Genomic DNA, 23,401 nt, shown 5'->3' with positions numbered 1-23,401 from the left:
GTACCAACACATTTTTAAGTATACATTAACTTTCACTAATGTATTATGAATACATGAATTAGCAAACAATACCTTGGGGTCAGTACGTTTTTTTTTTTTTTTAAGAAATTTATACTTCAGAAATCTGAAGGATCATGTGACACTGAAGACTGGAGTAATGATGCTGAAAACTGAGCTTTGCCATCACAGGAATAAATAATACTTTAAAATAGAAAACAGTTATTTTAAATTGTAATATTTCATAGTATTTTTGATCAAAAACACAACCCCAAAATTTTGAATGGTAGCATGTCTCCCATAAAAAATTGTTTGTTAGTTCACGATATGCGCTTTAACTAATGTTAACAAACTGAACTTTAATATAAAGTGTTACAAGTTCCACGTCCTTTCCAATTAATGCCACAAGCTCCACACAAAAATCCACCAAGTATTTTAAGTTCAACACAAGGAGAAAAGTCCATACAGGCAGTGTAGAACAAATCCAAACAATCCTAAGTCAGAAAGATGTGCGATTGGAGCTTTATATTTAATCATGTGCAAAAATCCCTCACCGACTGACAACTCTCAACAGACAGGTAACTGTCGGTACCACAAGCCTGCACATTCAAAATGAGAACTAATTACAAGTGAGAAGATCTTCAAGCTTTAGATCTTCATGTTTGCCTGACCTCACAGTCCTCTCCCAGCAGCGTGCCTTCAAATCGTCTCATTAGCCAGTGTCTCCGTAGAGAGCCATATCTTGGCTCCATTGAGGAACTTGCTAAGAGGAGTCCCCAGGATGCCGGGGCGGCACAGGTTACCCATAGGAGAGAAGGGGAACGAGGAGCTGAGGTACTCTGGAGGAGCAGGGGACTGGTGAGGAGTTGAAGTCGCCTTAAAGTACATTTTGCTGTGCTCTGTGTGTGGGTTGTTGGGAGTACAGCCTGCTCCGTTGTACTGCCTCAACTGGTTCTGGAGCATTTCAATCTCATCTGTGAGCAACGAGAGCTTGTGGAAGGTGGTGATGGGGCCGCCCTGCGGGATCTGTGCCTCGGGAACCCAGCGGAGGAAGTAGAGCTTCCAGACAGAGAGGTGAGACGGGAGGAGCTGGGGCAGCAACAGGCCCTGCAGGTCAACAGGACGAGAGAACCAGTCCCGAATGAAGCGCTCCGATGGGGTTTCCTGCTGCTCCCGCACCTGAGACAAATCAGACCGGAGACGCAGCATGAGGGAGTTCCGGCGTGTCAGGGTGTCATTCGGTCCAAGCGATCCATTTCGCATGGCGGAGGGCAGACCCCGCAGCGTGGAACTGTAGTTTTTCTGAGGGAGAAGCAAAAAAGATGTTTGCATTTAATAACCTTTAGCCTTTTAAAAAAGAATTTGCGTTCTATTGTGGATTGATTTCAACTTGAAGTTTAAATCATCATCACATTGGCTTGCAGACTAGTAGAGATAGAGAGTTCACCTTGCTGCGCCTGTGCGTGAATGTCTTCACTGTGCCGTTTTGCACACAGGTGGCGATCTTGCCCACGTACAGGGGATTGTTAAAAAGAGTCTGGTCTTTAAGACTAAATTGTTGGGACCAGTCCCACACTGAAGGAAAGCGCAGAGCCTGGTCCTGCCCCAGGTGAATACTCTTACTGCTCGCAAAATCCTGAAGAGATGAGAGAGAAAGAGGCAGACAGACAGAAGGGTAGACATCAGTTCAAAGAGGTCAAAAAAGTGAAGGAAAATAGTATTAATATTGATTTCTTGCTATTAAATATAAACTCATTGTAAAATAGCTGATATCCAGTTTAGCTGTTAGTTGGCGGAATTGTTGACAGTACATGCTTAAGCATGAATTCATATATTTAAAAAATATATAAAATAATAAAAACATAATACTTCTGTTGTCATGTTTTATATAGCTGGAGATCAAGAATTAATGCATGCTTTATTAGTTTATTATATAATAAATAAATATATATTATTATTATTATATCAAGTCAATATATTATCAATATAGTAAGATTATTATCTTACAGTTTCCCAAGTAAGACACAGGTGATAGTGGCAGTGCAAGAACTCCCTTAGATGTTAATAAACTAATCAAGCATGCATTAATGCTTTTTAAATGGAATAAAAGTGTGTATTGCAAAACTGAAACTAATTACAAAACTTGTCAAAAAGCATCTAACCCTGCTGTGCTCTGCTCTCTGCCGGGGGCAGTTGAAGAGGAAGGTGCTGAAGACAGGGACCCACATACTGTCCCCCAGAACTGTCAGGTACACCTCAGTGAACTCAAACGCTGCTGGGTACTGATTCCACAGCTGCCACACACAGTCCAGGAACAGCAGGAACAAAGGAGACTGTAGACAGAAAGAATATGAACAATAAAAACAATTTACTTCACATATAAGTACCTCTTATAAATGAACAAAGAAGATACTGGAATCTAACTGATAAAAGCTGCACTACCTCCTCTTTGTCGCTCTTCTTCAGATGGTTGCAGCGGTCCAGGAACCGATGGCCAGCCATCACCCACTCCTTCTGAATCAGGCCCTGGAAGCCATGCAGACTCCTGCAGTGAGGATCACACATCAGCTGCACCAGACAGGAAATCACACAACTCAGGTCCCGGTCCTCCTTCTCTGCTCACACACATACGGAATAAAGGGGCAAGATCATTTATCACTTTACATGAGATTTACAACATATTACATTTGTCTATAAGAGACAACAGAACAATAAAAGGAATATCCCAGGTTATTTATAACTTCATGTGTGTGGACAGCATTTGTGGGATCCTGATTACCACAGAAAAAAGTTTGCACTTACAATGGAAAAGGGCTTCTTACCTAGGAGTATGACAGACACGTGTCTGCTTTCCAGCATATAGACTACGTCTACTGCGTACTTCAAAAATGTCCTGTAAAAAAAACACATACCACAAACAATCTTACAAGTGCACACAACTATCAACATCTGAAAACAGATTTGTTGAGACCTAAAGCACAAACAGAAAGCCTATGCCTGTTTCCAACATTTCTGGCACGAAATAACTTCTGGCACAAGCTGAAAGCTCAAATATGCTGTGTGGTGACTACTGAGTGTTTCTCAATCATACCTGACATACTCCATCCATCTTGAGCTGTCTAAGGATGACAGCCACTTCTCTTCAGACTCCTCAAAGGGCTCTGCATATGCATATAAATACAGAAGCAAGCAAAAAGACACATTAGAGCTAAAGTGGACAAGGCAATAAACAGATTATCTACTGAAAGACAGCTTAGATCATTTAATCATTTTACAGATTTTAATTATTAAGAGTTAGTAAGAGTATCAACAAACATGTTTTTAAATGGCACCAAGAAGCAGTGTGTGGGGTTCTTGGAATAACATTCCTGACCTTTACTGTAACCCAGTCTTAAGCTAAATTATTAACATGAATAAGCCTAGTAAGTATTTCCAACAGTTAAAGTCTTATTAAATTGAGTGTGTACTGCAATCCCCCCTTTCTCCAACAGGGTATTAATTACCTATAACACAGATCTGCCTCAGTTTCAGAAGAGCAGTCTGAATATCCTGGATGTTTGGGAGGTTTTTGTCCAAATCCGACTTGAAGACATCACTGCGCAGGGGGTGACTCTTAATGATGGCACTGGAAATCCTACAGAAACACAGAGGATTTAACCACTGCTAACTGGTGATAAATACAGAATATGACAGCCTGTATCTTTGGATATGAGCAGATCTGGCAACCCTGGAGATGAGTAAACAAGCACAATCACAACATTTGATGAAATTTCAAAAGCAATGAAATGATACTTTTTGGACAGTTATTTTCCCAAATATTATCAAATAAAGCTGATCTGCTCTCTTACAACAGTATGATTAGTGCTTTATTTAGGCTTAAAACGGAGGTCAAACCAAATCTATTTCCCTTAAATTCACCATGAAATCCAAATTGAATTTGATGAAAACAAATTATTCATGTGTGCTTGTATTCTTTAATCAGAAGAACTTGCAACGACATCTCTTCTCTTCTCTGATGACAAGGGCAGGATAACCTGTCACTCACATGAGATCACAGCAATAGCAAACCACAACGATCCAGTCAATTCCCCATGGACAAAATCAAGTCCTGGCCTAAATTTTTTCTTGTCTGAGAAATGTTTTTCTTGTCTCTCTTTCTTACCGCTGCTCCACCTTCCTCTGCTGCAGTGGGTCACTGATGTTAGACATGCGGACCAGAGCGCTCCCACTGGAATGATTCCAACACCATAACTACAAACCAAAGCACATACACACATAAATACTCTTCAAAAGATTAACCTATGTATGTTGACACACATGGTTGACTCACAACTATTCAGTGAAAATCCATCCACCAAGTAAACTTAAATACGACATGATTTCTCATTCTGCAAAGTTTTAAACTAAGACACTAACTGATGACTTTCTCTCTGAGTAAGAGCAAAACAGACTGGGGTAGTAAAAGTGATTTGTAGATTTCCTCCCCTCTAACTCCAAAACCAATAATCCAGTCCAGTAAATGGCGCTCACCGGGATGCGCTGGGAGTAAAAGCAGCAGGCGTACTGCTTCAGATCCTGATCTGCCAGAGATACCGGAACCACAAAGAACTCTGGGAGGCTGCAAAGAGCAGAGAAAAAGGAATTAAATTCCACATATGAAACTGTCAAGCACAATGAAATACGTGACGCTTCTTTGCGTTAGTATTATAAACACAATGACCTGATACTGAACTGCATGTGGATCAGTGAGATCAGTGCTTTCATTCCAGAGGATTACTGCATTCCTGTCTGTCTGAGCAGATTCATATGAACCTGTCATCATTTAATCAGTTATCCTCATCCTGTCAGGAGATTTATTAGGATGACTTTAAGGGGCCTTTTACACAACACCGTTTACAACTAAAAACGAAAACCTTTTTATGTGTTTTGGCCGGTCATTTACAATGGTGCTTTGGGGCCTGAAAACAAACTTTAGAAAAGGGGTTTCAAAGTGCAAGTTATTAAAAACGATTCCTTTATCGTCTCCGTATAAACTACAAGAACATGAATTTTTGAAAATGAGAACGTCATGTGCATGCGTATTACATGTTCAGTGACAGTCTATTATAGGTCCATAGTGTTTCTTTACAAAGTGACATCGCCAACTACTGGCCTGGCATGCATAACACAGCGTTTTTAATCTTTGTCTCGGATCCGTGTGAACAGGGATCATTTTGACAATGTTGTCGTCTATATGTGTAAAAAGTTAAGGAAAAACCTTTCCGTTTTTAATGCATCATTGTCGTGTAAGCGTACTATAATTCACGTTCACTTAAACAATACCCATTTGTACTGTACATACTCATACCTGTGTTTCTGTTACATTTACTTTCTACATGAAAGTTATAAGCAGCAACGAGCTTTAGCCTAAGATGCTTATAATAAAAGCTGTTTGCAAAATAGATCATTATTTACATGTGAACTCGCATATATACACACACTCACCTGGGTGAGATGAAATAGCCTTGATTTATGGTACACACCCTCCATTCAGAGGCACCGGTACGCTTGATTTCTCTGTCCCAGTCTGAGGAGCAGTCGAACAGGGTGGTCTGCAACCCCCCGCCAGGGTCAATACCATTCACTGTCTCATCTAGACAAACCAGACATGTACATGCTCAAAAGGCAGTCCAGGGATGCATACTCATGAGGGGTGTTATTATTATAACACATAATTGTGATTTTATTAAACACATTAAATGTTACAATAAATTATAATAAAATATATAAATTATAATAATAAAACGTAATAAGTAATTACATAATTTAATTTGAATAATAAATCTCATTAAATAAAAAAACTTCCATGAACTTGAACTGGCAAAATAACAGTGATAACGGAGACATACACTGCCGTTCAAAAGTTTGGGGTCAAAACGGAAAAAAAAATTTTTCAAGAAAATAATACTTTTATTCAGAAAGAATGGATTAAATTGATCAAAAATTTATATTCAAATAATATTGAAATCAGTTGACTAAATATTAAGCAGCACAACTGTTTTCATCATTGATAATAATGAGAAATGTTTCTTGGAATGATTTCTGAAGGATTCTGATCAAAAAACAAAAACAGAACCTTATCGTCTGTAACAGTAGTGTATATACTGTATATAAAAAACAGCCCTCTTCAGATCGACATATTGTAATATGAATTTACACTGAAAAGCAGGAAGTTTGCATTACTGGTGGTGTCACATTCTCCTACATGCTACATTAAGTCATTTCTTAAAACTGTGTTACAATGCAGCCCAATAATAGCAGCCATAATAATCTTAATATAGACCCTGCTATTCACATGAGCACTTTGCATTCCCTGGAAAGTGTCCTCATGTTTTGACTTGCAGGGAGGCTGAACGTATGGACAGCTCAACTCAGTTTGGCAATCATTTGCGGTCACAGTCGCACGTGTGTTTTCATACCCGTTGATCCATGGTATCGCTTTCCGACGTATTCAAAGCCAAAGAGTAGCTGAGGGTCAGCAGGGTGGGAGTAATGAGCGATGGCCAGACAAACCTGTGGGAGCACACAAAATGACCTTCATCGTTAGTTTCACTGTAACAGAACAAAAACATGACTAACAATTACTAACAAATTGTTTGAAGTCCAGTTTACCTTTGCAAATACCAAATGCTCCATTACAAATGAGAAATGTACTTAAATGTACGTAATCTTTGGAAGAGATTTGAAAGAGCTTTTGGGAGAGAAAATTAGCCTGTGTTCAAATAAGCCATCATAACTGACATTCCTGCCACAGGGCACTGGAAAAATACCACCTGAACTGCTTGATTTAAATTCTAGGCACAAACCAGAGTTAGGTCCCGAACTGGTTGATATCCCCACACCCAGGACTATATAGGAATTTTTCTCCCTTTTATCTGTTTTCCTGCAACACCTGTTGGTCAGATCAACTGTTCATTAATTCAGAAGAGCTTTTCTTGGCACAGATGTTGGATTCAGGCATGGAAATATTCAACAGCACTGAGGGCAGAGCACAGGCTAGGCTGGACTTTTACCTTAAAGGTGCTCTAAACGATGTCACGTGTTTTTTAGGCTGCAATTATTTTTTTTGTCACATACAGCAAACATCTCCTCACTATCCGCTAGCTGCCTGTCCCCTGAACACATTGTAAAAAAACGCGGTCTCTGTAGACAGCCCAGGCTCCACAAACAGCAACAAAAACAAACTGGCCCAGCCTGGACCACGAAACATAACAAACAGTGTTCCAGCCAATAACCGACAAGAATGTTTCGGGGGTGGGGGTTAGTGCGTGTGCACATGAAGGGGGGGTGTGGGGAGTGGAGGAGAGAGAAGCATGAAGGGGGAAGTTAGCTAGAGGAGAGATGTCCTAGACCTAGACAACGACAACAACTAACGTTGGAATTAGCCTATATTATCTTGAATTTTGATATGGCTGACACACGACCAAAGAGATGACGTTCCGATGAAAAAATAGCAAAGAAGAGGGGAAAAAGGAGAAGGAACGCGCCAAGTCTCAAATTCATGACTGTTTCAGGAAGCACGGAAGGGAGGGGGAGGGGACGGGATGAGGAGGAGGGAGGGTCGAGCTAGCCTACAAGACGTCAACAAGAAGTGACGTCACCCCAACAGTTAACAAACATATATTTCTCTTACTGTATTTTACAGATTAGTCTTTAATAAATGCACTCTCTGTATGTCCCACATAATTCATAGTTCACCCAAAAATGAAACTTCTGTCATTATTTAGTCACCCTCATGTCATTCAAAACCTAAAAGACTTTGGATCGAAGACTAAAAGCATCTTCTTTTGTATTTCAAAGATGAACTTGTAGCTGTGGAACAACATTAAAGTGAGTAACTTAACAGAATTTTCATTTTTGTTGAAACTTTTCACATTATGTGTTTTTGCATTCCACTATTCTACTTTCCATTGTTTTTCCAAGTAAACATGTGGTAGAGGGATGTGTTTGATCCCTGCGCTTGTGTCTTTTGCAGCATCTTATGCATGACACAACAGAGGCCCTAAGGGGACATAGTGGTTGTAAAATATGAAATGGGTGGAAAAATAACAAGTCAATGTTTTTGCATACTCTTGCAAAATGTTTGAGTTCCCCTGAGAAACTTTGCGTTCACTCGCAAAACCTTTGCATTCCCTCACAAAAACGTTTGTGTTCGCTTGCAAAACTTTTGTGTCGGGGGAACGCAAAACATTTGTGAGAGAACGCAAAAGCACTGCCTGTAACAGATGTCTAACCCAAGAGCAGTTTATATACAAACATAAAACAAAGGCATGGCATGGCATGAACTATGATCTATGAACTATGAACTATGGACATGGACATGGACATGGACATGGACAAGACAAACATGAGGGCTTAAATACACAAAGCTAAATGATAAAACAATAATTTTTCATCCCATCTCATATTGTTTTCTTCACCATGTCCCTTTAGGGGCTCTGTATGACGGTCACTGTGTTTTCAAAAAAAAAAAAAAAAAAAAGCAGCGCTCAAGTTAAAGGAGCCGTATGTAAGATTGTGGCCAAAACTGGTACTGCAATCACTTTCAAATTACTGTAGAGTGGTGTATCCCCTCCCCCTCCCCCCTGACTCGAGGTTGCCAGATAGGCTGCAGAATCCAGCAGGAACGTAGGCTGCTACGTAGCTGTGGTAACTAGAGCAGAGCTGGCAACCCCGATGCCGAAACACTACTGACTTTGTGATTGGTAGATAGGTGGAGGGTGGCGCATCAGGCCAAAACACAACATGACAACATCAACATCAGTTGAGGGCTGCAACTTCACTTTTAAATGACAATATCCTGGCCGGACTACTGTTGTCAGTGATATAAGTATTTGAAATGAACATGATTTCTTAATGTCTAGTGACATATCAGGGCCATTTTATGATTAATTGAAATACATTTCTTACATACAGCTCCTTTAAAAGAAGTAAAACCTTTAAAATACGCATCTGTTTTGTTTTTCATTACATATAATTTCAATGCAAAATCGCATTCTGTGTGAGTGGCCTCTAAATCTTGTGCTTCTCAAAGAAAGAATTGAATGCTTGTACTGGTAAAATGACATCAACGTTTTCAGATGCTTGTTTGTCAGAAGTGTTTTCCTAAGGAGATAGGTATAGGAAACTCTGAAAAAGAAAAACCTGCTCTAGGGACAGACGTGCTGGGAATTAACAGTGACAAATATGGAAACACAACATTTAATAATTAATAATGAAATTACCAGGTGGCTTTTTTTCCATTGCTCATAAAGAAAAACAAAGTATTTTTAATTCCACTCAATATTTAGCCTAGCCTATATGAAAACGGATCATTAAAACCCAAAAGCACACATAAAAGAGTCCCTCCTCCATAATCCAAATCCAATATTTGACATTCAGTTCCATTTTTGTCCAATCTGAGCTGAGATGTCTAACTGACCCCCAGAGCTCTCTGCATTAGACTCCATATGGCTCCTCCATGATACTAGCACCAGAATATGAATAAGCAGTGCGCGTTGCAATGGCTGTCAAGGAAACGCACTCTACTTGCCCTTCACGTAAGCTCCATAGTTTAGCGTTCAGTGGCACTGAGCAACAAAAGCATCAGAGAAGCTCTGGAACGGAACTTCAGGATAAATGTGTGTGTTTGCTAAGCGCTCAGAAAGTGAGAGCCGCGCTCAATGGGCTTTTTGTTCCTCTTGTTTTTGTGGTGCTTTTCTTGCCCCTTTCTCCCCCTTCCTTCACACATTCTCAGGAGCTGGCAGACTGTTTAGAGCTGAACTCTGGCATCTCTTTTTTCCTCATTCCCCCTTACTTCACTCCTTCTGTACCTCCAGTTATTCCCCTTAGATTTTGGGCCCTGTACTTGGTGGATAACTGCAGGTGAAAAGCTTGGCTTCCCCTCACAGTCTTTTTCCCATTACTGAAAGGAAAACTCCAGCTTTCAAAAATATTAACAGCTCTTAGTGCAGCCTTTGAGATTCTAGTGACTAATACACGATGACTAACAATCATTCCAAAGATGCTGTGGAGACCATTCATTTCGCTCTGAGTCATGCTACAGGAATGGCCAATCAGGGCTCATTATGCTGCAGGAATGACGAACAGGAGGCCGTTCTCCTCTTCTGACAGCCTTTGAGTCAGGAGCACAATGTGGAATGTTCGTTTTACACAAAGTTCCACATTGCCTGGCAACAGCAGCTGTTGTGAAGCAACAGGATGGGTTTGTAGGCCGGCGTGAGTCACAGAACTCGGACTTCATCGCATGATCTGATCAGCTTGTATAAAGAGCTCTTTTTATGTGCTTTATGGCACAGATATATATAACGGGAGGGAGAGACATTCCTCAACAGAACATGCTTTATTTTATGAGGCAGAGAGCCTCTGATGGTTTTGGTGGGAACTTTCAAAAACTTTACTGCAGTGCATTTTTTGTCCTTTTAAGGCCCCGTCCACACTACTGCGTTTTCGTTTAAAAACGGAGACCTTTTGCTACGTTTGCACCTCCCGTCCACACTAAAACGGCAAAAACGGAGACCCAAAACGGAGAAGTTTAGAAACGCTGCCGACCCGTTTTTCGTTTTGAATCTCCGGAGGGCGTTTTAGTGTGGACGGGTCAAAACGGAGGACTTTAGAAACGATGACGTAGTCGAGGCTCACGCTCGGATCTATGATTGGGTGTCATCAGTCATGGCGTAGGCTATATCTTTTCTAGCAGCTGTTGTGCAAGTAAATTCTGCATTTTACAATGCTAACTGCCTACATGCGCCGGAGGCAAGCTATTATTCGAGCGATCTGTGACAATTCCTGGTAAAATAGTGACAATGTGACAATTCCCGTGTGCAACTGACAATTCCCGATAAAATAGTTTACGTTTGACAATTCCCGGTATCGACCGTGTACATGGAGCGTCGGTTTTGGGTTAACCCGGGAAGAACCAGCGCATGGTGGGATAATTTTAATCAATGAAGTTGTGTTTACACCGGCTCGCGCATGCCCAGTGTTGGTGAATGGTCACGTGATCCGCGTTTTCAGTCGTTTTAATGTGGACGGAGATCAATTCTAATACGCAGCTAAAACGCTGGTGTGGACGGAGATCGTATTCGTTTTAATTCTCCGTTTCTAAACGAAAACGCAGTAGTGTGGACTAAGTCTATCAGTAGAGAAAAGTAAAAAAAAGACAATTACTCTATAAATCTGAATAGAATTTTTTTTTTTTTTTTCAGTTAGAGACCTATGAGGTTGTAATGAAATGCTAATCTAACAATTGGATGAGACAGTATGAAAAAACTAAATTATCATTACAAAAATCACTACCGTTCAAAGATTTGTGAATTACAATTAAAAAAAATATATATATATATATATTTTAATATATTTGAAAATTTAATTCATTCCTATGACGACAAAGCAGCCAATACATCAGTCTTCAGTGTCACATGACCTTTAAGAAATTAGCTGATTTGCTGCTCAAGAAACATTTCATATTATCAATGTTAAAATCAGTTATGTGGTTCAATATTTTTGTGGATCATTTTTTTAATGAATAGAAAAAAAGAATAGCATTCATTTAAAATCGAAATCTTTTGCAACAATATAAAAGTCTTTATCGTCACTTTTGATCAAATTAATGCATCCTTGCTAAATTCTTAATAGCTGAAGTATTAATTTATTTAAAAAAAATAAACAGTAGTGTATGAGGTTAAATAGTTAATAAATTACTCATTTTCTAAATCCCTCAAACACTGTCCAGCAGCAACACCACTGGACAAAGTTTATTTGGCCTCCCTTGAGCTCATTTTGGCCTCACAGATGTCCTTTAAAGTGGAGTGCATGTGAAGGGGTTACTGCAAAACACATGTGAAAAGTAATGTTAGAGGAACCAGTGCACTGTAATTGTACATTTTTGGCTGATTACACTGTCTTTATTAAGATTAATGCCTGACTCTTTTGACTACAAAAGGTCCACAAATCCATATCAATGAAAACTGATGAAAATGAATGGACTAATTACAAAGTAAACGACTCGCCCATATGAACATTACCAATGAAATTCCCATGCAAATGGAAATGAACTTAAAATGATCTTTGAGTAAGTTTTTAACCACAAAGTTTGTTTAGATTAAATGTTTACAGGAGTTCATGATTAATGATTTGAATAGAAGGTGATTCTTAAAGGGATAATTTCACCCTCAAATGAAAATTCTTATCTGCAAAACACAAGAATAAATGTTGAAGAATATTTGTAACCTCTATTGTATATAAAAAATTGATAAAACTTAACCCTAACCCACAGATGAATTGTTAATTTTGGATGAACTATGCCTTTAATAATTATAGCCAAACATCAAATTGAATTAACACAAGATATTCTTGCTACTGACTGTCTTACTGTTATAATATATTTTGAAGCAATGTAAAAATTGTGAGTAAAAAAGTAAGTCAAACAAAAAGTAAGTGGGAACTCATATGCACGTAATCAGGAAACCATGATTTAATTTCTCATTTTTTTTTGTATTTTACTGTATCCCTTTGAAATTGTACAGCACTTTGGTACACTCAGTGTTTTGCTTTTTAAGGTGCTTTACAAATACATTTTTATTTGATTTGATTTGATTTGATGAGGGCTTTGCATGCGCATTTCAGAATCTACCAAATGCCACTGGTTTGCAGTGGGATCAGTGTCCACCAGACAAAGAAGGTGGATGAAAGCAGTGCTGTCTAGGTAAAAACTATAATCCTCTCATCCTACAACCTCTCAGTAGGGAAGGGGAGACGACGAGAGGAGAGACTTCCTGAAACACCACAGGCCTACAGTTCTAGGAAAAGATTCTTGCTTAAGTGGGACACTGACAAAAAGAAAAGATCAAGGCTAAATGAGTGCATAAAACCGCATACACAAAAAGGCAGAACACTGACTGAAATTAATACAAATCATAAATCCACTTCATTCCAGGACTGGACCCAATAACATGCAGGAATTTCTCATTCGTGTTTACAAATTTTACTTCAGGGAAAAACATCCAGACTTCAGCAGGGGCTGCAGTCAAACCTATTAGCTCTTAATCCTCTCTCAGACTAATCCAAAAGCGTCAGGAGCGCGGAGGAGGCTGTGAGGCTAGATATTTTATTGTGTGTGTCTGTGTGTTGTACCTTTTTAGCACTCTCAGGTCCAGCTTCATCAAAGCGGAATCGGATGATACGGAAGTCTTTGCAGTAAAGGATAAGCTCTGTAGGGTTAAATTTCAGCTTCTGATTGGATCCTAAAATCTTCTGCTTCCCCTTTACATCATTCACTATTAAAAAAAAAAAAACACACAAAACAATCTTATTTGGATTTTGTAACCATTACTGATAGTGATGAAGAGAAAGAGGACAGGTAATGATGGGGAGACGATGGGAAAACAAGATTGTGGCAAGAGGCAGAAATTAACTTGTCATTTGCGCGAACACTACAACATCAGAAACATGTGTCAGAGAATGTGTACTTACTGCCAAGTTTACAAATCTCACTATTGGATATGTACACGTGCTAGTGAGCAGGGGGAGTATAATCTGTATTATGTGTAATCTGTATTACATAATGTTCAGGCAAACAGTCTGAAGGCACAAAAACAAATCATGACCAGGTCTGAAAAGTAACAACAATAAATTATAAAGGCAGTTTTCCTTCCCTAAAGTAACTACCAAAGAATACAGAAGTGATAATTAAGACCACTTTTCCATTTTCAACATTCCGAGTTCTAGAGAACACAACACTATTTTTATCATAAGAGGAGTTCCTCTACCCAAGTATCATGTATATCCAGCAATGGATCGAAAGAGGAAACGCTCATATTAACTTCATGTTAGCAGAACTGGTGTATTAAAAATCAATACCACACAATCATGCTGTTTATACATGTATTGTAAATAGAATTAAAATTTTAAAACTCGCAAAATCAGATTAAAATCACTTTTGACACACTGAAGTGCCTTGAAACGCACAGCACTATTTAATGTGTTGACGTAATTTCCACTGAAACAGGAAGACAGGGCGAGACATATCGAGCAGCTCTTTCCCTTTTTTTAAACAGCCAATAACGTTTCATTTATATCACAGCTCAACCAAAGCCGCATTTGACAGCCACAGTCTTAATATGAAACTGTTTATTAAAGCAAAACAGCGACCGTAATCGTACCGACGATGTGTAGTTTGAAAAGTGTGTACTTTTAAAAAGATCTTATCCTAGATTAATAAATGCTTCAAAAGTATTGTTCACTATAATTTCATGTTAATAAATGTAAATATACAGAAGCTTATTGTAATATGTTACCAAACTACTGAAGGCTCATTGTGTTGTAGATAAAGATGTAGTATAATACTTTTGTAAGAAACTTGTATTATTATAAAAAAAAAAAAATAAAAAAAAAAAAATGAGCAGATAAGGTCTGTGTTGATGTGGTTCAAAATTAGCTTTCAGTCCTGTAATTAATACAGTACAGACAGCCTCCAAGGGCACTATCCCAGACTGCAGGGGTCACTCTGCCTTACTGACAGATCGAACCCTCAAAGAGAGTGTTTTTTTCCAAGCCTGAATCTCTTATAAAGGTCTTTTTGTTGAATCCACACAGACAGACAGTGAAAGAAAGGGGGGGGGGGGGGGGCGGCTTAGGCTTCATGCTATATCTGTTTAGCACAGCAATTCAACACTTGGGGGGCTAAGTCAGCAATGAGGGGAGTGCAAGGATCTAACACAAACAAGATTAATCGCGGCCGGGCTCAGGCTGCAGTCGGGCTGGATGAGCTCATCTACAGCTATGCTAAAAACAGCCACCCAAACAGGTTCTGCAGCTACGCTACACTTTCACAAATGTACACATCGCTCGTGGAAAAATCCAAGCGAACAGAGTTACAATCATGATTGTTTTTGTTATGTTAATAAAAATGCTGGGAGAACACACAAAGGGAGATTAAACTAAGTACTGGTTAGTAAAAAAGGCTACACTTTTTTCTATGGTCCACTTTAGACATTCTTCTAACTAAGTAACTTTGCAATGACATGTCAACTGACTGTCATTATAGTATTAGTAGACTGTAGAAGACTGTTATATTATGGTTGAGGTAAGATGATATGTACTTGCAAAGTGACTTATAGTCAGGAGAATGTGTGTTGGGGGAGCATCAATCTGAAGTGCCAGCATTATGCTGACAGTCTACTAATACTCTACTAATACTGTAATGAGAGTTAGATGACATGTAGTTGCAGTTACTTATAGTTAGTAGAATGTCTGAAGTGGACCGTCGAAATAAAGTGTTACCGAAAAGAGATGGAGAACAACCCAAGTTTAAAAAGAAGGAAACCAGCGACTGTATATAAACACATTTGCAGGCACTGAAAATGGGGAGAAAGGGGAGAATGGCAGAAAATTAAGAACAAAGATCTCAGTGCAAAACCACGTCAAGCAATATGATGTCAAGCACAACAATGATCGGTCACTTTTTCAAGCCCCTTGACTAGGTGATGGAAGTATTTTTTTCCAATCATTTCTAGGATCAATTCTCTTAAATTTGAACAATTTAAGCTTCAAACCAAAACAAACTGAATCGCAACTTTACAAACTATAATTTGAAGCAAAAAAAAAAAAAAAGACGGACGACTTTTTGCAAACATCAAATCAGCAGCAACCACACATTGAAAAAGTATTTACTATTAGCATCAAATACAATATCATTAAATTATTAAAATATACAAAATCTCTTGTTAAGAACACAATATTGCAAAGTTCACTGCAAGTGCAGGAAACTGATTCGATTATGTCGTTCACAACGCTGTACGTGTGTGGGAGGATCCAGTGACAGTTTGGGGTTATGAAATCCTGCCATAGAACAGTTTAGTCGAGCCGTATTACTCTCCTCTATAGTGTGCACACTGTAACTGCTAAGCTGATCTTTGATAGTCATCCAATTGATAGTAGAAAACAGCAGCAGAAAAAGCCTGAAGAGTGGCAGGTGGTCTGCAGGTGTTGTTAAGCAAGTATGTTCATGTGCTGTTGAATTACCTGTTACTACCTGCTCCACACAAGCCAGTGAGATATCATGCTCGCCCAGGAGGCGGTGGGTGCACTGGAATCTCTGTGAACAGTAAAAAAGACAAGGATTATTTTTGATTTTATTATCGTTTTGTTGACATTATCCTGCAAAGAGAACCTAATGAGCTATGACTTCCATATGAACAGATGTAATGGGTGACCTTTATTATCTTTAAAGAACGTAACAATTTACTTCTCTTTTCACAGTAAAGTCTGATCATCGGTTGTCTTAGCGAGATTATTAACAAGTTTAACTTGTTTGAAAGCTGTTTAACAGCAAGGAGTGACTATAGAGGTTAATATGTAAGATTTCACTGCTCTGGAAAAGAACTTTGGTATCTTTTCCATGAAATGGTCTGAAAGACAGGGTATGTATTTCCCTCCTTATATGCCACATTTATCCACTCTAGTTGGGAGTAATACTCATGACACCAATATAAATCAACTGTATTACATTGTATAAATGCATAAAACTGTAAACAATTTCACCTATATGTTTGTGTATCTAATGCGGACCCGTTTCCTCAATACTTAAAGCTGAAGTGTGTATTTTTTAAATACTCTGTCCTTTAAAATACAGTGTATGTACTGTAAGTCATTAGTAGGTTCATTCAAAGCCACTGGAAGGCAAGCCTGCAACCTTTAGCCAAAGAAGTATAACGGTACGGCTTTGGAAGGGAAACATGGTGTAGACAAGAGGCCGTTTTTTTTAAATGGAGGTCAATGAAGGAGAGGCTTCACTACGCTGAATAAACAGCTTTTGTGAGGAAATAGCTAATAATTTCATGAATCGACAGCCTGTTCGCTAATCTTCAACATGTTTTACACTAAACAATACCTTTTGTTGGGAACTGTGTAGATTTTACCTTGATAAAAATGTTATTTTTTTAAGAGAAGGCAGAGTAGGGAATGTCACGAAAGGTACTGTAAAACTCATTCACGGCATTACCACCAGCAAATGTGTAGTAGTATTTAATAATAGGTGTTGTGTAATATTGAGTGATATTGTATTTTGTCTAAAGAAAATAAACAATATCAATGTTTTTCTTTCTTTGTCTTTTAAGTTTTACTAATTATAATAAGACTTGAATGACTATGACTGCCATACTGATACACTATGACGCTGATATAATGCATTTTAATAAACAAAGAGAAAATAAATAATTTAATTGTAAATATTGTATCATCATGTTGTTTAATGAAAAATAAAAAATAATGATGTGTTCATCTCTATGGCTTCCAGGTTTCAACAAATAAATTAGACTTGAATTGTAATGATTTATGACTGATGTGTATGCCTAATAATGATAATGAATGAAGGTAAACAAAATACAAAGATTTTAATAAATAAATGTATTCTTATTAAGGCTTCCAGAAATTTTTTGCGACTATATCACTGCTGTGTGCCCAATAAAGCTGTTTTTAATAAACAGATTCAAATCTAATCTTAAATGTGGTTTTATGCGCACTGTAGCGACCAGTAATCTGCAGCTAACAGAGCAATTCGTGCTCTTTTTTTCACTCTGTAAAGCACATTCCACAAACATTGCAGTCCTAACTGTACATTTACTAGCGATATTACACCAAATACAGAAAAATTTTCACAAGACGAATGTGCTAATCCACAAGAAAAATTGTGCACCGTAAACTGTAACTGACTGTCATAAAACACTGACGCCACTGCCATTACACGATGGAGCCTGACATGATACAGGTGCCTGAAGTGATCAAAGTTAGCCGTTATGCTTTTTCAAATGGTAAAAGCCACAGACCCTCTCATCTCCCAATAATAAGACAATCTATGGTTAATTTTCCCCAAAAGTTAAAAGTTTGTTTGTCATGCTCAGTAATAAACTAGTACAAAATAGAAAGACAACTACTGTCAGGATTTACTAAAGACACGCAGTGAAAAATGAGCTCTGAAAAGGCGTAGACAGTTATTTTTGCGGCTGACCTTATTGCATATCCATTTGTAGGTGTTTCCCTTTCAGACGCAAAATTTATGGGAGGAAAGTATTTAAATGAATCACGCAAGGTATTTGCTCCAAAATTTACAGACAAAAAAAAAGAATGTCTTAAACCAGACACTAATTCGCACTGCTCTTGGTAGACTGCATTGGTCATTATGGAAATGATCCGCCTGTGTTCTTTAATTTGCGTTAAAGTTATACGTATTGCATTAAGTTTCTAATTCTCACCAACAAGTTATGGAGAATAAATGCTAGACTACACGCCAACCATGATGCTCACAATCCTATACCTACATTCAGGTCTTTTTTCTTAAACTACAAGAGATGTTTCTGGGCTAGAAGGTGAATTATTTTCCACTTATAGCTGAACAAGCTAAATAAAATTCTCACACTTGTATTTTCTGCAAGCAGAATTGTTCAAGTCAGCAATTCACCAAGAAAGAAATACACCAAACAGAAAAAGCTAATCTTTTTTCTTCTTTTTTTATGTTGTGATACCATTCAATAAAACCTGCAATATTATAAACTAAAACCATGTTTTGCAAGTGTTTAATAATAACCCATATTATAATCACTGCTTAAAGGAGAACTCCGGTCAATTTTAACATTGAGCTCATTTTTTTGTACATTTGGAGTGCTGTCAGTACAGAGAACAACGACAAAAATCGGTGTTGCCTACACCGAGTTATTCTATTTTTAAAATTTGCACCCTATTGACTTCAATGGGGCAAGTAGTAAGCCTGCTTTTTAGCCTCTTAACATCCTTTAAGTGTCATTACAAGTGCACAGAAAATGTGAGTGATTCCTTCCGAGTGAACACGGGTGGATCTGACTGCAGTAGATGTTAGAGATATTAATAAAAATGAAGTTAATTCAGCCAGCGCTCATACCTTTGTTTACATCCTGTTTTCGGTGGAAGGCCATAGTAATCGATTGTCGAGTTCCTCTGTGTGTTCAACATCTGATTCGGATGAACTATCCATCAGATCTGATATTCTCAGAACACCACACAGCACCGTCATCGGCTGGGCTGACAGTCTGAGTCTCCACTGTTGCTTAGTTACCTATGATCACGCGCGTGAACTCGACAATCGATTACTATGGCCTTCCACCGAAAACAGGATGTAAACAAAGGAATGAGCGCTGGCTGAATTAACTTCATTTTTATTAATATCTCTAACATCTACTGCAGTCAGATCCACCCGTGTTCACTCGGAAGGAATCACTCACATTTTCTGTGCACTTGTAATGACACTTAAAGGATGTTAAGAGGCTAAAAAGCAGGCTTACTACTTGCCCCATTGAAGTCAATAGGGTGCAAATTTTAAAAATAGAATAACTCGGTGTAGGCAACACCGATTTTTGTCGTTGTTCTCTGTATTGACAGCACTCCAAATGTACAAAAAAATGAGCTCAATGTTAAAATTGACCGGAGTTCTCCTTTAATGTCACTGTGAGGCTTCTTTGAATAAATATGTCTTTAGGCAATAGGCTTCCAAATCAAGGCAGATAAATACTGACTTCCAGATAAATCTGAGCTTACCTGTAGTGGCAAGGAATTATGGGGAATGAAGGAAACCTTGAAGTTGGTACACACAAGTTTCCCCCAGAGGCCATCCTGACAGCTTTCTGTGCCGATGCATTTCTTTACAAAGTTCGCCTCATTCACAACTATTTCACCTGTAAAGAAGGAACAAGGAAGTGAGATTTAGAGGAAAGGAAAATAATACAATCAGCTGAGCAAAGGATGACTAGCTCACATTTTTAACATATTTAACATAGATGTTGGTGCTTCACCATGCTTGCATTTAACATGTACCATTGATTTGTTTTGTTCTACTCTGCTCCAGCAAATTTTCAAGAGCTAAACAGACATCAATGAAACTGCAATCAACCACTTCTGGCTGCTAAATAAACAAGCTGTAACACTACAGTTCCTCCACAACACACAAGCAGAGTCTTATTAGACTTTGCACTCTCCACATAGGCAGAGTTCAGAAGCAACTTCTGGATCACTATCCAATAGCCACTCATGTAACACACACTCGAGCCCCTTCATAATGGCCTTCCAGGGAAAACCCTCTCCTGAGAAGCTCTACTGCTGAGACTCCTTTCATGTTGGCTGAAAAAGTATGCCCTATTAAAAGAAATGACCTGTTGTGCTGACTAAACAGTCACATAAACTTTTACCATGTACCGAGAGTGCACATGCATGCTGAGAGTCCTGAACATTCTCTCTCTCTCTCTTTTTTTTTTTTTTTACACAAACCAGAAATGAGCAGAGTTCAAAGGCAGGTGTACCAGGAACCAACACAGGCTTTCAGGATGCAGAAACACACCAGGTTTTGGGACAGAGACTTTTGTTTGCACTAATAATACTCATTGGTGCCAGTGTCTATGCTGAGCTTTTGAGTATTTAGAGTGGATCTAATATAATTCTAAAGAGACGTTCACACCAAGGACAATAACTATAAAGTTTTATAAGCGTTCTAATTCTATCCGAATAGGGAAGTCCACAAACAGCTGCTATACTGATAACACAGATGAACGATATAGTTGGAATCACTTTCAGAATTATTTTTTTTCTAGCAGATGAACAATAAAAATATTGACAGCTGAACAGAATCCAGCAAACTTTAAAGAGCTTGAGCATTTAAAATGGCAGACAATATAACTGCAGCGCACGCTGTTCAGAGTAAACAGAAGGCGATGTTGACAACGTTGGTTTGGACGCAAATATGTTTTTGGTGTGAACGGGCCTCAACTAGGGAACCATTACTTTGACACCATAGCAAATAGGAATGCACAAATATTCTAATTTTGGAAGATTATTTATTGTATATATATTTCATAATTATACAGTCACTATTTATTGTATATAATAATTATATATTGGATATTATTTGTGTTATGTTATGGCAGATAACCAATAAATGACCAATACTAAAAAGAAATTACAATTAGGTCTAAATAAATAAAAAATAGTTATGATGTTATAGTATGTTAAAACCTAAAATCAATTGTTTTAAATGCTACTAGGCAACACATCATAATGTACAGTGTTGAAAATGGATATTAATTTTAAAGTTTTAACATCGTTATTGAATCTATATAAACAAAACATTTAAGAGGGGAAACAAAAATGAACTTGAGTAGTCAAAAGTACACTAATTCAGAGCATGGTTTAAAATTGCGGGCTGCAGCCAACATCTTTACTTCCGTCTCTGGTTGAACTCAACATAAGTCACACACATGGGAAATAAAGAAACCCACATTGCTTCATTCTAAACATAGCACTTCCTCCGCTTTTCGCATCCAGTCACATTAAGAGGTAAAATGAACAGAGATGTGTGTATATTGGAGAAGAATAATCAAGCTGCTGAGAGAAAGAGTGAAGGAGAAGAAAACAAACTCCAGCTCTTGTGTGAGCGCAGTGAGCAGTGTTTGTCTCACAGCTGGGACTGTTTCAGGGGTTACAGTAGGGCAGGATAACAGGCTAGCTAAGATGGAGGTTGGGCACTGTGGCAAAATATAGGTGAACACTTCACTAAACGTCAAGCCATTAAACCAGTAGGTCAGCCAGCTGATTTTCTGAGAAAAATGATTAGTTTATGACTGCACCTGCTTGGAATTTGAGCCTGCAGAATTCTGGAGAAAGCTCTGTAGTTTTCTGAAGTTTCTGAATGTCTTAATTAACAAAATTCTAAACATCCACCACTACTTGCATATTTAACTATTAGATAGTTTGGTTAATCTGATAATGCTTTCAGTTAGTGTAATCAGTTTAACACATTTTTCCATTTTAATATATTAATGTTGTGTTTTTCTCTCTCTACAGTGAGAGCAGATACATTAAATAAGTCTACGGATTCCATGTCGGCCTTCACAGCCTGTAAGGTCGTGCATTGGCCCGCTTGAAGAGGTGGGCTCGTGCACAGATCGATTGCACTAAGGCGCGGTCTCGCTAACCATGGCAGAGAATTGAACAGATACTACTTGTGTGTGCACTACTGTCAACATTACAATAAACATCTTATCTTTATTACTTTATATTGAGATTCATAACAGGTCTGGTTCTCACCTTATTGATGAACAGTAATTGTACTTTGCGAGTAAAGCTGCAAATTCCTCCCTTAACGTCGTAATTCATTCATTCAGTCTCTGTTGTCGTTATAGTTGTAGTAAGGACTCAGCTATTCTTTTATATTTATAATGATTTATCATTATAATGAACTATATCATTATCATTAGTTGTTCTTGGTGTGAGTGAACAGGTCTTAAAGTTCCCCTGTGGTGAAAATCACGTTTTTAATGTTGTTTATATGTCTATGTGGTGTTTTTAATGTGCTTTAAGACCAACCGTGTGCAAACTCATGTCAACACCCTTGTTGAGTATTTTCTCCTTAAAACTGCAGTGAACCAAAGACAGTCTCAAAAACGCAATTTTAAATCGCTGGTGTTTCTGACATCACAAACTACGACCACGTGTGACCGCCAACGAGTGTATCTCTGAGCTGGTGTAAGTGAGTGGAGGCAGGGCTAATCTGAATATTCATAGAACCGCGTACTAAATGAAGCAAGGGTGTAGGGTTACATTTAAGCTAAAAAACATTTAAATATGTGATTTTGGATATCAAAGATGAGTTTTAAGGGATACAATTATTGACTACAGAGGGACTTTAAGATCTTGGTATGAAGCCACAATCTCTTATCACCCATCTTCTCATGACTCACATATTCACAGGCGTTCACCCACTCGCAATTTCCGCTCCACAAGCAGCCTGGTCTGTAAACGGCCATGACAACATATCAACGTGAGTCTGATCAGCAATCTACAGGGATTAACCAGCAGCTCATCCTCTCTAATCAACCAGTAAACGGCAAAAGATCAGTCCAGACTGCTGATGGGAAGGAAATGCACATGGTAGTTTGGCAGATGCACTAGATGAATGCAGCAAGACAACACCACACTGAAACTGTACAAACAATATTTCTTAAAATAACAGCATAAAATATTGATATACCATGTGACCAGGCTTCCTGTGTTTACATCCTGTTAGAAAAGGGGGGTTAAGCTTGTTAAGCTGGTGGCATGTTTGACCAGAACACCTTGGGTTGTGTTTTTCTTTGAATTTGGACAATAATTATAGCAGAGCTAAAGTATAAAATTGTTTCTATGGCTGAAGCAGGGACAGAAGATGCTAAATATTGCAAGTGGAGGAAACTGTGTACTTAAGGTCGGATCGATTTCGGCACAGGAATGCTCTCTTGTTGCATTGTGCTGCAAAAGTCACACTTCAATGGATCAGAGCAACATGATAACAAGAAGAGGCCTAACAGAG

At 38.4% G+C, this 23,401-nt stretch overlaps 1 protein-coding gene across 1 annotated transcript in view; it reads right to left on the bottom strand.

Annotated features, from left to right (window-relative positions):
- Positions 1-23,401, bottom strand: part of mtmr10 (myotubularin related protein 10) — a 31,538-nt gene that overhangs the window by 49 nt on the left and 8,088 nt on the right. The window contains exons 3-16 of the mRNA XM_084405698.1: positions 19,603-19,739; positions 16,060-16,132; positions 13,171-13,313; positions 6,456-6,549; positions 5,482-5,629; positions 4,528-4,615; positions 4,160-4,248; positions 3,501-3,631; positions 3,089-3,158; positions 2,820-2,890; positions 2,440-2,612; positions 2,160-2,330; positions 1,445-1,633; positions 1-1,299 (exon numbers count right to left, since the gene is read on the bottom strand). The exon at positions 1-1,299 is cut by the window's left edge and continues 49 nt beyond it. Of these exons, the coding sequence (XP_084261824.1) occupies positions 697-1,299; positions 1,445-1,633; positions 2,160-2,330; positions 2,440-2,612; positions 2,820-2,890; positions 3,089-3,158; positions 3,501-3,631; positions 4,160-4,248; positions 4,528-4,615; positions 5,482-5,629; positions 6,456-6,549; positions 13,171-13,313; positions 16,060-16,132; positions 19,603-19,739 (2,180 nt within the window). The 3' untranslated portion in view covers positions 1-696. The remainder of the gene's footprint in view (positions 1,300-1,444; positions 1,634-2,159; positions 2,331-2,439; positions 2,613-2,819; positions 2,891-3,088; positions 3,159-3,500; positions 3,632-4,159; positions 4,249-4,527; positions 4,616-5,481; positions 5,630-6,455; positions 6,550-13,170; positions 13,314-16,059; positions 16,133-19,602; positions 19,740-23,401) is intronic.

Source organism: Rutilus rutilus (genome assembly GCF_951802725.1).
Source record: "Rutilus rutilus genome assembly, chromosome: 3".
In the NCBI taxonomy this organism is placed as follows: domain Eukaryota; kingdom Metazoa; phylum Chordata; class Actinopteri; order Cypriniformes; family Leuciscidae; genus Rutilus; species Rutilus rutilus.
Note: the sequence above shows the minus strand (reverse complement) of the source record. Positions and strands in the feature narration are given on the sequence as shown.